This window comes from Felis catus, chromosome B2 (assembly GCF_018350175.1).
Source record: "Felis catus isolate Fca126 chromosome B2, F.catus_Fca126_mat1.0, whole genome shotgun sequence".
Taxonomy (NCBI): Eukaryota; Metazoa; Chordata; class Mammalia; order Carnivora; family Felidae; genus Felis; species Felis catus.
In genome coordinates this window covers 29,813,391-29,830,580 of record NC_058372.1, presented here as the reverse complement: position 1 = coordinate 29,830,580, position 17,190 = coordinate 29,813,391, and the positions used below count along the sequence as shown (strand labels likewise).

The 17,190-nt window shown below is 47.6% G+C and overlaps 1 protein-coding gene and 1 long non-coding RNA gene across 5 annotated transcripts; one reads left to right on the top strand and one right to left on the bottom strand.

Annotated features, from left to right (window-relative positions):
- Window positions 1-8,081: 8,081 nt before the first annotated feature.
- On the bottom strand, window positions 8,082-11,233 carry LOC101081045. Of its 3 annotated transcripts, none has more exons than XR_002156842.3 (5): window positions 10,960-11,233; window positions 9,406-9,452; window positions 9,096-9,205; window positions 8,852-8,977; window positions 8,082-8,708 (listed from the first exon to the last, which is right to left on the bottom strand). It is a non-coding gene; the product is annotated as an uncharacterized LOC101081045 (long non-coding RNA). The 3 variants fall into 3 exon arrangements; XR_006597647.1 differs by lacking the exon at window positions 10,960-11,233 and having other exon boundaries at window positions 8,082-8,232; window positions 8,563-8,708; window positions 9,406-9,833; XR_440279.4 differs by lacking the exon at window positions 10,960-11,233 and having other exon boundaries at window positions 9,406-9,832.
- On the top strand, window positions 11,234-14,735 carry LOC105260551 (class I histocompatibility antigen, Gogo-B*0101 alpha chain). Of its 2 annotated transcripts, none has more exons than XM_045057248.1 (8): window positions 11,234-11,391; window positions 11,673-11,942; window positions 12,148-12,423; window positions 13,036-13,311; window positions 13,428-13,535; window positions 13,976-14,005; window positions 14,160-14,207; window positions 14,337-14,735. In XM_045057248.1, the coding sequence occupies exons 1-8, from the start codon at window positions 11,319-11,321 to the stop codon at window positions 14,339-14,341; spliced, it is 1,086 nt and encodes a 361-aa protein (XP_044913183.1). In that variant the 5' UTR covers window positions 11,234-11,318; the 3' UTR covers window positions 14,342-14,735. The 2 variants fall into 2 exon arrangements, with proteins under 2 accessions (XP_044913183.1, XP_011280416.3); XM_011282114.4 differs by having other exon boundaries at window positions 13,973-14,005.
- Window positions 14,736-17,190: the final 2,455 nt, after the last annotated feature.

Genomic DNA, 17,190 nt, shown 5'->3' with positions numbered 1-17,190 from the left:
GTCTTGCTCTGGAAGAAAGGGAGCCCCTTAACCACCTTCCGTCTCTCTTCTTTCCCCTTCATTCCGGGATGTTTGAACTATTCATACTGTAAGTATGGAAAAATGCCTAAACTTAAGTACAGTTTCCTGATCAATTACAGAGCTAACTCCTGTGTAATGACCATCAGGTGCAAAACAGAGACATCCACCAGGGCCCCACCCGGATGCCCCCGTGCCTCTTCAAAACAGAACTCCTCCTCCCCCAAGGGTCCTCTACGATGACCCTTCCCCTGACCTCTGGTCCTGGTTCCTCTTTCTGCACTCTTGTTGGCCTCCATCCCCTAATGTCACTATTTCCTACCTCTGGTCACTTCTCCAGGAGCCTCCCCAGATTCAGGTCATTACTCAGCAGAGCTCCGCCTCCTCCTTCTCCCCTTCTTTGACCACATCTTAGGAATGGACAATCCATACTTGGTTCCCTGGAGGAGGATCCTGTAGTACTGGAAGCAGCAGCAGAAACAAGTGACAGGGACTCCAGGGTCAAGGTCCCATTAGGCCCCTGGGGAGAAGACCAAAGGGCACTCAGGTTTTCTGTCATCATTCCTGTGGCCACACGGGGCCACTGCCGCTCTCCGGTTCTGCACCGCCAGGAGAGAGGACTGGGCTGACCTGAGGCTGAGCAGGGAGGGAAAGGGGGGAGGAAGGTGCCTTCTTAGCAGCCCTGGCGGCAGGTGCAGGGGTGGGGCAGGGAGCAGAGGAGAGGAGATCCTTGAGCCCTGTCCTGTGTCTGTAGTTTCCCTCTGTCCTCCCCACGACCCCTCTCTCCAGGCCCTTGAACAACCCCAGGAAACCTGAAAAGTAGACAGTTTTTCCTCCTGGACCTAGTACTTGTCTGAGGGCTACTGTAAAAAAGAAACTGTTTTATTTTAGAATAGTTTGAGATTTACAGAGAATTACAAAGCTAGCGCAAAGTCCCTCTTCGCCCCACACTCGGTTGCTCTGTGAACACCACCCTCAACCTCATGCATTTACCACAGATGATGACGCAATACTCATCATTCCTACTACCGAACTCCACACAGGATTTGTTTTATTGGTTTGTTTTCTCTTCCAAGATCCCACCCAAGATTCCATACTGAGTTAAGTCCCAATCATGTCTCCTTCAGGCTCCTCTGGATGTCACCATTTCTCAGACTTTCCTTTTTTTTTTTTTTTTTTTTTTTGATGTTTGAGGAGAACTTCCTGGTACATTATAGACTATCCCTCATTGTGAATTAGGCTGCCCGAGGCTATGGGGTTGGGAAGACCACAACTGGACAGGCCATTCTCAACCCAACATATCAAGAGCATACAGTGATCACTTGGTCATCACTGATGAAGTTACCCTTCACCCACTGGCTAAGGTCGTCTTACCCAGATTCTCCCTGTGAAGTTCCTTTTTATGCTTTGTCCCTTTCCATAAAGTAGTCTCTGGAAGGAAGTCAGGATGTACAGCCCACAGTTAAGGGCTATCCCACTATGCAAATGTGCATGAAAGTTGTTGTGCAGACATGAGTTTTCTAATGAGTTGGGTAACCACCTGAGAGAGGGATCAGTACCTTGCATGCTTAGTCTATGTATGGTTTTATAAGAAACTGCTGACTCCCACAGTGACTGTGCTATTTTGTATTCCTGCCATTACTGTGTTATACCCAGAATTCGTGATCCCCAAAGACCACCAGGGAGCCTAGTCCGATGCAAAAGCAAAGAGCCTTTATTTGAGCTAGCTCGAGCTCAATCCCCTACCTGCACCAACACAGAGGTGAGATATCAGAGAGAGAGAGTGAGTTTCAAAAGCACAAAGATTTTATAGGGATCTAGGGGCGGTTGGTGGGGTAATGGTCATGGCCTTAGCCAATTGGCTGGGGAAGGGTCAGAGGCCTGTTGCACAGGTCGCCTGGCCTGGTTTGAATGGGAAGTTACTCAAGGGGAGGAGGCGTGGTCTGAGGTTTGAGCGGGAATTTCTTTCTGCGGTTTTCCCAGAAAGGGGGCCATGTCCAGGACATAGTCACTCAAGATGGAGGACACAGAACAAGATGGAGACACAGAACAAGATGGAGGACACAGAACAAAATGGAGTCGGCCAGCCTAGGTCTGCTCTTTCAACTGATTGAGGCCTTCTGTGCTCCAAGTCCTGGTCAGCACTCAATATTATCAGTGTTTGGATTCCCACCATTCTGAGGGGAGTGTGAGGGCAGATTACTGTTGTTCCCTTTGCATTTCCCTAATGACACCTGCTATGAGCACCTTCCCAAGTGCTTATTCACCATGAGTATATCTTCTTGGTGAGCTGTCTGCTCAGGCTTTTGCTCATTTTTTTAATGACTTTTTTCTTATTGTTGCTTTTTAAGAATTTTATGGGTATTCTAAAACAAGTCCTTTACCAGATATGTGATTTGCAAATATCTTCTCCCACTCTCTGGCCTGAGCTTTTTCACTGATCTAACAGTGGACACATATGCACAGATGTGTTTTGGGGGAGAGGAGAAAGGAGAAATGGCTCACTGTGATGGATTTTGGGTAGAGAACTTGGGTGATGGCGGAAGAGGGGTTACCATGTGACTTCTTTATTTTTAGATGTTTGTGATTATCTACTGGATTCTCTCGTATGTGCTGGAGTGATGTTTTCAAAAAATAAACTAGTTTAAATCCTTAACACTTGGCAGATTATCCTCAGACCATTAATTAAGACTCAGGTTCTGATCTTCTACTTTAGGACCAATCATCTTTTCACTGAACTATTTTGCCTTTGAATTTCCATTTATGAAACAGGTGGGCTTGATTGTATGGACAGGTCCTCCTATGAGAATAGCTTAAAATGCCATGTAACATATAAAAACCATCATCTAGTAAGCATTAAAACTGACAAGATAGTAATAAAAAAATAAAGGAGAACACCCCTAAAGGAAGAAAAAGACCCTGCTTGCCCCCACCCTACTTCCCATAACCCCCTATACAACAGGGTTCTGAGAAATGGAGCAAAGTCTCTGTGAGTCCCCTACCCAGGGCATGGACAGGCAGGCTCGGCCTTTCCAGCTCTGTGGCCTGAGGTGCTGACTTTCCTACCATCTCCTTCCTCTTTAAAGTGTAAAGAAACATGTATAAACTGATTATGATGTGTATGTATGGTGTACAATATATATGATGTAATGTATATTCCCGGTAGAAAAATTATAAAATGAGAAAGGCTAATGACGCCAAAGTAAAAAGAATGGTAATTCTCACACCTGAGCTACTTTGTTGCATTGTCTCCTAGTCTATTATAGATGCTCCTGGTGCTGGAACTCTCTCTCTCTAAGGTGATGAGCACAGAGCTCAGGGGCCCTAGCCCTGCTCTCTCCAGATGCCATTTCCCCAGTCAGCTCACTGTCCCCTTCCTGAAAGGGCTGCTTTGCACTTCCTCCCCCCTCTTCAGTCTCCTGCACCCCTCCCTGCCCCCCTTCCTGAGACGATGAGCTCCTTTGTTTCTCACTCTGAAAGAAGGACTCAACTGAGAACTGCACAGTCCTCCCTCCCCTCCCCCACATGTGCACCTGTGTCCTCACCTACTAAGTGATGGTGGAGGTGCCCCTCCTGTTTCAGGCTGCGCCTCCATTTGGGCACCTGCATCATCCATTTCCCCCCTCTGCTGGCTCAGCCGTTCCCCATACAAACATGCTGTCCTGACTCCTATGCAAAAACATGAAACACAACTAAAGAAATCCAAACAAAATCCTCCCATAAAAATCCAACACTTGTTTCCATGACTCTCACAACTCCTGCCCCATCTCTATGGCCTCCGTGCAGAACTTTCCTGACTCCATTTCTCACCCACCATGTTGTCTTTAGCAAATGGATAGACACGGAGTTTTAAAAAGTCTAATACTTCTGCAGTGCTTGAGGTCAAGTCAGGTGTCCCCAATCTTCTATGTCCCCCTTTCCTGAATCTCCAAGATCACCTGCACTAGTTCTTTCAGCCGATTCTCTGATTATTGCTTCTGTGCCTCTAAATAGCCTGCTTCTTGCACCCATTCTCTGGTTTTCAGATTTATGCATCATCTTTACTGAATTTGCTCTTTCACACTATCCCATGTGTGATCCCATCCCACACATATCCCACTATGCCCCGTATAATTATTGTATAATTTTGATTAGCTCAATGTGCACTGTTTGCATTTGTATGACCGTAAAGTGCTACTCACAACTGAGCATTTAGTAGACTATGATTACTTTACCTTTCCTGACTCACCTTATTATTTTCCCGAAATAAATACATATCTTATCCATTTGCTTAGTTTCTGTTTTTCTCATTTAAATCCTTCCCAAGCTCCTCCCGGGTAAATCTTCATGAATCTATTCGAGCCCATCCACTATTCTACCTCATGTCTGTGCAGATGCCTGTCCTGCAGCCCTCAGTCCTGCCCCATGTGGACGGGATGCCTGCACACCTGGGGCAGGGCCAACAGCCGGACCCCCTCAGCTCAGCCTGGGTGCCCTCTGCCTCTCTCCTTCTGGCCCCCTGTTGCCTGGATCCCATGTGCTCCCTTTTGGTTTTCTCCATCATTTTCCCCTTTGCCTAGTGGTATCCCATGGAGGGAACACGGAAAGTAGACACTGACACTCTAAACATCTGACGTGCCTTTGGGCTACTCTCACCTTGATTCCCACGGTGATGGGATAGAGACTCTGTCCTGGACACAGTTGTCTTCGGGATTTGGGGACCGTGGGTCATGTCTACCCGCTGCCAGTTCTGTGTTGTGTCTGGAGTTTCCAAGGTGTCTGCTCCTCTACCCTCCTCCTGACATTTCATTGTGATGTGTCTTCATGTGGTTCTCTTGTCATCCACTCTAGTTAAGAGCTTGGGTAGGACTTTCAACATATGCGTTGCTCCCTGTCAACTCTGAGAAATATTCTTGAAATTTTTCGAAACAAATTTTAAGAACCAAACAGGTCTTCTCTCCTCTTGCCTTTACCTCCCGACTGTACTACTTTAGGGAAGTACAACTGTAATCATCCACTTTACTGAATAAATTATTCATTTCTAGAGTCATCGTTTTAACTCCCAAGAGCTCTTTCTTGTTCTAGGGTTGTTCACCAGTGTGTGTGGTTCAGATTCTGTTCCATATGCCATATGCCTCTTACAGTCTGTAGACATGATTGATTATAGTAGTAAGGGCCCTGTTAGGTCTCTAGATCTCCTGTGATCTCTCCTCAAGACATCCTGAACTTTCTCCATGCAGCATTCATCTCAGGAGTGACTTACTTTTGTCTCTGTCATTTCTGCTAATGCCCACCTCCCACAGGACAGTGCCAGTGTTGTGTCACCAGGGGCTCACACTTGTTCTTCATCTTACATCTGGAGTCAGCTGACATTGAGCCACTGGAAGCCTCGAGATGTATGATGTACACAGGATGATGGGCTTTAGTTTGATTTGAGCAGGTAAATCACACTGCCTTGTAACGTCCTCCTAGACTCTAAGCCTACCAGCCTCCCATCGCAGAACATTCTGGAACATTGCAACCATCCATTTGCATGGAGTGCACAGTCATACCCACCTCCTGATGGACAGGGAACCAAGGAAAGACAGTCAACAAGGCCTCTGCAAACTTTGTGGGTTGAATTCTGGTTCCAGTACCTCCTTATCCTCTCTGAGTCTCCCTTTCCCTCTCTGTGCAAAGGGATCCCCTCTGGGATGCCCCATGGGTTTGCTTTGATGATTATCTTTTATCTTCTGTGTACATCACATGGTGATATTCTACTATTTATACTTCCCATTATCATATTGGCTATAAGACTTAGATAAGTTTCTTTCTCTGTTTTTATAAACCACAATTCAAGAAACATCCTTGAAATATATTTTGAAAATTTTTTAATGTTTATTTTTTAGAGGGAGGGAGAGAGTGAGAAAGACAAAGAGATAGAGAACGAGCAGGAGAGGGGTAGAGAGAGACAGAGAGAGGGAGACACAGAATCTGTTGTATGCTCCAGGCTCTGACTCTCAGCACAGAGCTCATGCGGGGCTCGAACTCACCAACCATGAGATCATGACCTGAGCTAGGACTGGACACTTAACCAACTGAGCCATCCAGGCGCTCCCGGGAAAATATACTTTTGACAACATATATGATTATCTCCTTCTGATAAACTCGTAAAGGAGGGGCACCTGGGTAGCTCACTCTGTTAAACATCAGACTCTTGATTTCAGCTCAGGTCGTGATCTCTGGATTCCTGAGGTCCAGCCTGGTGTGGGGCTGCTTGGGATTCTCTCTCTCCTCTTTCTCTGCCCCTCTCCCTACTTCTGCATCCACTCTCTCTCACCTTTTCTCAGAATAAATAAACATTTTTTTAAAAAAGGATAAAGCCCTCAAAGAGAATGTCCATGTCATAGTATAAGCATATTTAAATTGTGGAGACACATTTCAGAAGAACTCTTTAGAAATTTTAAACCAGTATTCACTCCCATTGCTCTTTATGATGGTATATTTTCCCCACCCTCTGCTGGACACTCTCATAACTAACCTACTTTCATCTTTGCCAAGTTGAAGATACCAAGGTTTATTCCCATTTTTTATTCCACATTCTCATTTTTGTTTGTATTTACTTATTATCAATATAGTGTGTGACATTTTGTGTCTTCCTTTCCAAATTGTTCTCTAATATTTATAATTATCTTTTTCTTTTTTCTTTTCTTATTATTTGAGTGCAGCTTACACACACTCTTCCATTCCTTTCAGGTTTACAACATAGTGACTTGTCATATAATCCAATAATTGCACTCTTGAGTATGTACTCAAAGAAGATGAAAACACCAATTCTTTTTTTTTTTTTTTTTAGTTTATTTATTTGAAAGACAGAGAGTACACAAGGAAAGGAAGGTCTGAGAGATTTTCCCTGTTATTTCCATCAAGGGACTGGAGGAGGAGGTGCACAGGGACACAGAAACCTCAGCAATGGCACCGGCTCCTGAGCTCTCTTCTCCTGCAATCCTGCCTCACCCCTGAGCCTGACCCCTGTGGAGTCCAGGGCTGCTCAGAAGCTTCTTCCTCTTCCCACTGACGCCCAGGCTTCTGCTCAGACATGTCTACCTGACTTACAGTCCAGACCCCACTCAGGCTTCTCAGTCAGAATCCACCTGAGAGCAGAGCAGTGGGGTGAGGGAGGGGGTGTCCCCTTACCTTCCACCCCACGTGCGGCCACAGGACTAAGGAGAGAAGACCCAGCTGCCTTTCTCCTCCTCAGCCAGGCCCTCCCTAGGGTCTCCCTCAGCTCCAGCACCTGGACAGGGACCCAGACACCAGGGGGCGCCTTCATCCCAGATGATGTTAAGAGTGTGAAGTTTTTTTGTTTTTTTTTTTCAGAAGCCATACTGATAGAACCTGTGTCCACCCATAGACAAATGGATAAGGAAGATGTGTGGTATGTACACATACATATAAATATGTGCTGCCACTTGTGACAACATGGGTGGACAAACAGGGCAGTAGGTCTGCTAAGTGAAATGAATCAGACTGAGATAGACAAGTACCATATGATTTCACTCATATGTGTAATCTAAAAAAACAAAACAAATGAGTAAAGAAACAAACAGCAGAATCAGACCTATAAATACAGAGAACAAACTGATGACTGCCAGAGGGAAGGGGTTGGGAGGATGGGCACAGTGGGTGAGGGGAGTGGGAGACACAGGCTCCAGTTATGGAAGGAACAGGTCATAGGAATAAAAGGCACAGCACAGGGATATCGTCAGTGAGACTATGGTGTGTGGTGACAGATGGCAGCTACACTCTGGTGAGCACAGCATGGTGTAGACAGAAAGTGAAGGGCCTCTGGGTGGCTCTCCAGTCATGATCCCAGGTCATAGAATCAAGCCCCACGGGACTGAACCGGCTTGAGATTTTCTGTCTTTCTCTCTCTCTCTCTCTCTCTCTCTCTCTCCCTCTGCCTCTCTTCCCTGCTCTGGCTGCCTCTCTCTCAAAAAAAGAAAATGTATACAGAAGCTGAGTCACTGGGTTGTACACCCAAAACTAATGTAATCTTGTGTGTCAACTATATTCAAATTTAAAATATCTTTAAAAATTAATTAGGAAGAAGAAACTCTAGGAGTGCCTGGGTGGGTCAGTCGGGTGGGCATCCGACTCTTGATTTCAGCTGAGGTCATGCATGATCTCATGGTTTGTGGGTGTGAGACCTCCATCAGGCTCTTCGAATGGGTGCGTCCTCTCCCATGGCTGCAACTGCAGAGAACAGTTACAATAAGGCATGGAAAGGATAAGTTAGACTGGCAGAAACACAGACCCCTATACATGCAGATGTTCATGTGGGGTGTGGGGTCAGGGGAAAGACTGAGGTGCAAAAAAGAAAATTAATTGGACGAAAGAGGAAAGAGATCCCACATAGAAATAAACAAAATATCCCAACATGGCATCAAGATCAGGGCATAAACTTGTCAGGCACCCATTAGGCATCAGGCACCACTGCCTGCACTTTGTTTCAAGACAAAGTCACTGAGGAATGAGGAGACTCTGAAGACTTGGAGGAACCAGTTTCATGAGATCAATACTCACAGGAGGAGGAAATATCCATCTCATCAGGCAGCTCACTACGACTGACCTCAATGTGACCCTGCACCTCATTGAGGATCTTGGCATTGTTTTCATTTGACACAAATGTAATGGCCAAGCCCTTGGGCGAACTGGCCTGCTCAGGCCTCCTGCAAGGAGACAGAGGGTAGCACTGGAAGACCCCAAAGTAGGAAGACACCCAAAAGGAGGGACAAGGATGTAATGTACGAAGACATAGGAAATCAGGGGGTGGGAGGGGAAACTGGGATGCCTGTGTGGGTGTGCAGCTTACCTGATCCAGGTAGGTGTGGGATTCCTCAGGCAGGTGGCAGTTGATGGCAGTGTTTACCTGCTCAATGTCCATGCCTCAGCCAAATAAGTTGGTGGCCACAAGAATTCATCATGAAAGGTCTTTAAACTATGGACACCAAGAAAGGCTTTGTCAGAATGAAAATTAGAAAAATGTTCACAGTCCTTTCTCTCAGGGGTCTCATGTCATCCCAAGGACACAAAACATCTTTCCATCTCTGACTCACCTCTCCTCCCAGGATGTCCCACAGTGGATAGCAATGGCTGGGAAGTTCTGCTCCACCAGGAGCTGGGCCAGGGCCATGTAACACTGCACAGACTTCACAAAAATCTCTGCCTGTGTGTGGAGAGTAGGGGGATGTGGGCCCACGGGTGTGTGTGTGTAGAGGAGAGAGACAATGTGCCAGAGTGGGAGATCAGGAAATACACCCTCTACACGAATCCCACTAATTCCCTCTTATGGAATTACTACATGATTACTGGTGATTATGGAATCACTACATGATTCCTTCTTTTTTTGCTCGCAGTATAACTTACCTTTCCTTTCTCTCCTCTGGTTCTGATTTTCCTGAGTAGATCGGCCTCTGAGGAGATACAGAGAACAGTAACCAAATTTGGCAGACATGTTAGGAGACAGGAATGAGGTACTCCATGACAAAAGGATAAATATTGGAAGTAGGGTCTGGAAAGACCATGACCAATATTCCTCCTTATAAAACATTAAACCTAAGACCTACCCTAAATCTAGTTTTAGTGTGAATAAGTTACACAATCGATAAGCTGAGAGAATGCTTCTCCTTAGGGAGTGATACAAGAAGAAATAAACACTTAAGAACCCTAACAGGGCCAATGTATATTGGGAATTTTAAGAATTTAAAAGTCCTTCCAGATGGTTTTAAAAGTTTATTTATTTATTGGGGCACCTGGGTGGCTCAGTCAGTTAAGCGTCCGACTTCAGCTCAGGTCATGATCTCGCAGTCCGTGAGTTCGAGCCCCACATCGGGCTCTGTGCTGACAGCTCAGAGCCTGGAGCCTGGAGCCTGTTTCCGATTCTGTGTCTCCCTCTCTCTCTGACCCTCCTCCATTCATGCTCTGTCTCTCTCTGTCTCAAAAATAAATAAACGTTAAAAAATATATATTAAAAAAATTGTTTTAAGTTTATTTATTTATAATGAGACAGAGAAGGATAGAGTGAGTATGAGCAGGGGAGAGGCAGAGACAGAGAGAATCCCAAGCAGACTCCACCCTGTCAATGCAGAGCCTGACACAGGGCTCCATCTCATAAACCATGAGATCAAGAGTCAGACACTTAACCAACTGAGCCACCCAGGCTCCCAAAAACACCAATTATTTTTAAAATATAACTATTTTAAAATATGGAATTGAAGACAGAAAAAACAGCAGCCCGCACATCAGGAACTGATCTGACAATGACAGCTGGGCCTCAGTGTGGTTAGAAGCTGGCTGATGCCACCACTGGGCCATATTATTCTCCTGTGGGACATGAGCCACTAATGCAACAATCATGCATTAGTACAGCATCCATTCCATATGTAGATGGGCCTATGGATTGAATGTAACACAGGCGACAGTCAATGATGCTGCTTCAAGATCCAGTTTGCAAATAACCTCAGAGGAGGTACAACTTGTGTGGTTTTAATATAATATCAAAGATGAATATCCATAATTATCTGAAAAGGTTATGATACATACTATTCTCCTATGGTCAAGGATGTAAATTTTTTTCATATACTTCAACCAAAACAACACAACAGATGCAGAGGCAAATCTTAACGTCTAGTGGTCTACTAACGAGACAGACAAGAAAGAGACTTGCAAACTGGAAAATGAAACAAAACCAGTGTTCTCACTGCCCCTTTTATTGGGAAAATTGTTATTTTTAATAAAAACCGTATTTCAGTTTTCATATGATTACAAATGAATTTAAAAATATTTAAACCTGTTTTATTCCTACTATGGTAAATATTGATAGATATACCCACAGACACAAACTTATCCCTGGGATCCTCACTAATTTGTAAGATTGTATAGATATCCAGAGAACAAACTATTGGAGAATCAATGACTCACACAGCTCCTAGGCCACGACTCAGAGAGACAGCGTGACAAGGAGCCCTCTGTGCAGTAGATGAGGCCTAGGGGCAAAGCCCCAGGTCCCTGGGCCTGCCTCCCAGGGTCTCAGGCCCCAAGGCGGTGTCGCGTTCTGGGAAGCCCAGTGTTGGGGAATTCCCATCTGCCCTGGTTTCACCTCCCTGCCACAACTTGTGTCAGGTCTTTTTGCCTGGATACTGATGATGCGGCCTCGATTTGTACTCCTATTGGCGACGGGTTTACCAAGAAGCCAATCCAGTGCTCCGCGGTTCCGGGGTATAGTCTCTGCACTGGCCTCCGGTTCCAGCTGCGACTCACATTCTCCCCAGACCCGGAGGATGCGGGTTGTTATGCCCCGAACGCTCCTCCTGCTGCTGTCGGGGGCCCTGGCCGTGACCCAGACCTGGGCAGGTGAGTACGGGTTCGGGAGGAAAGGGACTCTGAGGGGCAGGAGCGAAGAAACCGCCCGGCGGGGAAGTGGAACCCCCGGGGAAGCCGACTGTCCACCGCCCGGACCCAGACCTCCACCCGGGCCTCCCCCCGGGCTCCCCTCTCCCGTCCCTCCCGGACCCCGTCCTGCTCTCCCCTACTCTGGTCCTCCTCCCCCTGCCCTCCCGGCCGGCTCCCCCTGGGACCCGGGCCCCTCTCGGGGAGGAGGGTCGGGCGGGGTCTCAGCCCCTCCGCGCCCGCAGGCTCCCACTCCTTGAGGTATTTCCACACCGCGATGTCCCGGCCCGGCCTCGGGGAACCCCGCTTCATCGCCGTGGGCTACGTGGACGACACGCAGTTCGTGCGGTTCGACACCGACGCCCCAAATCCGAGGATGGAGCCGCGGGCGCCGTGGATGGAGCAGGTGGGGCCAGAGTATTGGGACCGGGAGACGCGGATCGCCAAGGTGCACGCAGAGATTGCCCGACCGAACCTGCAGACCGCCCTCCGCTACTACAACCAGAGCGAGTCCGGTGAGCGACGCGGGTCCGGGTCCAGGGCACGACCCCCATCCCCACGGACGGGCCGGGGTCGCCCCAGTCTCGGTGTCTGAGCGCAGCCTCGAAGCCGCGAGACTCCCAAGTCCCCCGACCGGGGAAGAGCCCGCGGGAGCTTTTAGGGGATTTAGCTTTCGGTTTCACCTTAATCACTGCTGCTCTGGGGGCGGGGCGAGGACAGGGTCACACAGCATCCAGAGAATGCATGGCTGTGACATCGGGCCTGACGGACGCCTCCTCCGCGGGTACAGTCAGTTGGCCTACGACGGCGCGGATTACATCGCCCTGAACGAGGACCTGCGCTCCTGGACCGCGGCGGACACCGCTGCGCAGATCACACGCCGCAAGTGGGAGGTGGCCGGTGAGGCGGCGCGCTATACGAAGTACCTGGAGGACACGTGCTTGGCGGGGCTCCGCAGGTACCTGGAGATGGGGAAGGAGACGCTGCTGCGTGCAGGTACAGGGGCTGCGGGGCCTCCCCGATCTCCTCTTCACCGGGGCTGGCTTCCCATAAGGAAGGGAAAATTTTGGACTCCGTTTCAGAACAGCTCTCCTCCCCGGGTGGGAAGAGGGACATCCGCCTCCTTGTTCATATTCCTGCTAGAGAGTGACTCACCTAGAGGGAGCTTTTCTCTCAAGGACAGACAGGAATCCACTCTCCCCAGCAGGGACTCAGGTTGAGACCATCCCTGAAATAACCCATCAGCAGTTCCCTTTGACCCTGGCAGCCACCTTATGAACCATGACCTTCCCTCTCAAGATCTTGTTCTCCATCTGAGAACATGTTTGGAGATCTGAGTCTGCGTTTGCTGAGTCATTCACCCTCCACCACAGTCAGGACCAAAGTGTGTTCCTCCCTTAGACCTGCAGCTTCCTACCCGGGCTTCTCTCCCAGATTCCAGAACATAACAAGGATCAGGAGATCCCAAAGGCTAGACTGCTGTCTGGGTTTTGTGCTTCTTCCATCCAGACCAGTTGTCCCGTCCACCTCAGGATGATCACGTGGATGCAGTTTCAGTGGCCCATAAAGCTAAACCACAGTGTGGTTTCTCTGTTTCTTCTTCCTCAGAGTCTCCCAAAACACACGTGACCCGCCACCGGATCTCTGACCATGAGGTGACCCTGAGGTGCTGGGCCTTGGGCTTCTACCCTGCGGAGATCACCCTGACCTGGCAGCATGATGGGCAGGACCACACCCAGGACACAGAACTTGTGGAGACGAGACCTGCAGGAGATGGGACCTTCCAGAAGTGGGCGGCTGTGGTGGTGTCTTCTGGAGAGGAGCAGAGATACACGTGCCATGTGCAGCACGAGGGGCTGCCCGAGCCCATCACCTTGAGATGGGGTAAGGAGGGTTTGGGGTCGAGCCCCTGTCAGGGAACACAGGGCCCTTCTGGAGAATTTCACAAAGTCAGGACTGAAGCCAGATATCTGGGCCTCTCACCTTCCTTCCCTTTCCAGAGCCATCCTCTCAGCCCTCCATCCCCATCCTGGGCATCATTGTTGCTGTGGTTGTCCTTGTGGTCATTGTGGTGGTTGGAGCTGTGATCTGGAGGAAGAAGTTCTCAGGTAGGAACAGAGTGGGGGGATCTGAGTTCACTTGTCCCGCTGGAGGGCTTCCTAGGTAACACATTGTCCTGCCTGGTTCCTGGGAAGTTCCATCCACACACATGTAGCTGCTCACTCTGGAACTGTTACTAACAATCACTCTGTAGCAAAGCACTTGTGAAAATGAAGGACAGATTTTCACTTGGTATTTCTGGTGATGGGGACCTGATTCCCACCAGTGACAGGACAGAGAGAAAGGTCCCTGCTCAGGACAGACCTCCAGAAAGTCAGGCGGTCCTGTGCCCCCCCCCCCACCTCTTTCTTCATGTGTCCCAATCCTGTCCTGGGTGTTTAGTCAGAACTCTGGAAACTTCATTGTGGACCAGGACTAAGAGGTTGCTCTAGGATCCCATGGCCCAGCTGTCCCAGGTTTGTAACATGATATTTTCTTCCCACAGCAGAAAAAGGACCGAGCTACTCTCATGCTGCACGTAAGTATGGAGAGGGTGATCCTTGAAACCCTGGGATAGTGTAGACAGGACCCCAATGGGGAGCTCACTCCCCCTACCCTCCCCCACCCCCCATAGCTGCTCCTTTAGTCTCAACTCCTGTGGCTCTGATCACATCCTGTTTGTTCTACCCCAGGCAATGACAGTATTCAGGGCTCTGATTCATCTCTAATGGCTCCTAAAGGTAAGACTCCAGAGGACCTGAAGTGGGAAGGGGTGGGGGAACTAGGGACATGTTGACATGTGGGGGGCTGTTGAGAATGTGGCACTTACGTGACTGATCTAAATCTGTTCATGATTAATTTTTTCACAGTGTGAGACCCGCTGCCCCTCAGGGACTAATACAGGATCTGTTCCATCGAGAACCCCTGACTTTCTGCAGATGGTGTCAGAATGTGTCTGCATTCCTATTAGCATATTGTGAGGACACAGGAGACTGCTCCCCCCCCCCGCCCTCCATGACCCCTCCCCGTACTGATTCGTGTTCCCTTTCTGACCTGCTTTCCTGTTCCAGCCGAGGAGGGGTGAGCCATCTCCATCCCGTCTTTTTTTCATGTTGGACTGAGTACTGATGCTTTACTTTCCTATTGAAAATGAGAATCCAGATATGAATTTATGTTTTGTAATTCTTGGTATGTGGGCATGATGAGGTAATAAAAGAGAGGATTTGTATGGTTGGAACAGAAAATAAATGAAAGCACTGAGAACCTTACAGAACCCGCATATTTCCTGTGCCGTGTCTGTTGCAGGTGGGGACAGGAGAGGGCTGGAGGAGCCGAGCGGGGATGGGGCCTGGGTCCAGTCGGTGCTCAGTGCATCCTTGGAGTGTCGTGCTCCCTCCTCAGCTGGGTCATGTCTCTGCTCCTTGTCCTTGCCCCTTCTGTGGAACCTTGTCTCACCTGGACCTGTGATCATAGAGACTTGGACAACACCTGTCACCAGGACCTTGTGCAGCAAGAGCTTCCTGTGACTGGGTCAGCCCAGGCTCCATCCTGGGTCATGACCTCAGCCCCATCTTTTGGGTGTATTTTCTTCTTTGTTTCTGTGGAGCATCAGGCCTGTTCTTGCCCTTGTGTCCGAGTTCCTCTTCTTCCCGGGTGATCCCAGTGGTTACAGCACCAGGAGTCCGTTGGGCTGTCGTTCCCATAGGCCTAGGTAGCCCCTGTACACAGGAGTCTCTGTGGTTTGGAGAGATGAATTATCAGATTCATCCATCTCCTCCCTCTAGAGCTGTCTTCTGGATTATTCTTTACATCTTGAGGTAGACAGAGAGGAATCTGAGAGTTTCTCATCCTTTTTCAACTTCAGTTAGTTTCTACCTTCTCTGCCTCTCTGCCCCCTCTCCCTGCCCTTAGTTCTAGTGATGCTGGTGCTGGCTCCCATCCAAATTCATGGAGTTTTAAAGCACAGTCTCAAATAGATTTCTATTTGGTTGGAGAAAAGACCCCATGGAGCCTAAGTACAATGATTCTGAAGACAGGACTGTAACTCTGTGCTGTGCTGTGCAGGGGAAACGCTGTGGGAGGGGAGAGCTGAGCAGAGAGAGGAAGGGGGGAGCAGCCCCGGGGGAAAAGTAGAGGCGGCACTGATGGTGAGGTGGGGGCACTTTTTGTGGGAGCTGCCACGGACTGGCTGTGCTGAGGCTCATCCAGAAGACAGAGATCCTCTCCGCTGACCACTTGTTCCACTGATAATGTCGTGTGCCACATGCAGGACCCGCTATTTTTTCATCTAAGACACCTCCGTAACTAAGAAGAGGCAAACGTGCTGGTCTTGTGGAGAATATGTCCTAGGGGTGAGGGGCAGACTCTACTTGACCCTGAAACAATGTGTGGATTGAGGACAATGACCCCATTGTGCAGTCAGAAATCCAAGTATAACTTTTGACTCCCCTGAAACCTAAGTACTGCTATTGATAGGAAGTCTTCCTGAAAACACAAACAGTTGTGTAACGTATAGTTTGTATGTTACATGCAGTATGTACTGTATTCTTACAATAAATTAAGCTGGAGAAAATAGTAAGAAAACATAAGAAAAAGTGCAGCAAGTCCACGTAAGTGTAAAAGTAAGTGTTAAAAAGTCCACATATCGGAGGACATGAGCAGTTCAAACTGGTGTAATTCAGAGCCAACTGTATACTGTATTAATGTGGTAAAAAAGGGAAGGGTTTACATTGGAGGTTAGCAAAAAGGTGAAAAATCTATAGATTAAAAACTATAGAAAAGCTTACAAAGAAATTGAAGAAGACACAAAAATGTAAAACTATTCCATGCTCCTGGATTCAAAGAAGAAATATTGTTAAAATGTTGATACTACCCAAAGCAATCTACATATTCAATGCAATCCCTATCAAAATAACACCAGCATTCTTCACAGAGCTAGAACCTACAATCGTAAAATTTATATGGAACCAGAAAAGACCCCAAATAGCCAAAGTAATCTTGAAAATGAAAACCAAAACTGGAGGTATCACAATCCCGGACTTCAAGATGTATTTCAAAACTGTAATCATCAAGACAGTATTGTACTGGCACAAAAACAGACACTCAGATCAATGGAACGGAATAGAGAACCCAGAAATGGACCCAAAAACATACAGTCAACTAATCTTTGACAAAACAGGAAAGAATATCCAATGGAATAAATACAGTCTCTTCAGCAAATGGTGCTGAGAAAACTGGACAGCGACATGCAGAAAAATGAACTTGGACCATTTTCTTACACCATACACAAAAATAATCTCAAAATGGATGAAAGACCTAAATGTAAGACAGGAAGCCATCAAAATCCTAGAGGAAAAAACAAGCAAAAATCCCTTTGACCTCAGCCACAGAAACTTCTTAACATGTCTCTGGAAGAAAGGGAAACAAAAGCAAAAATGAACTATTGGGACTTCATCAAAATAAAAAGCTTCTGCACAGTGAAGGAAACAATCAGCAAAACTAAAAGGCAACCAACAGAATGGGAGAAGATATTTGCAAATGACATATCAGATAAAGTGTTAGTATCCAAAATCTATAAAGAACTTATCAAACTCAACACCCAAAAGCAAATAATCCAGTGAAGAAATGAGCAAAAGACATGAATAAACACTTCTCCAAAGAAGACATCCAGATGGCCAACCGACACATGAAAAAATGCTCAACATCACTCATCATCAGGGAAAT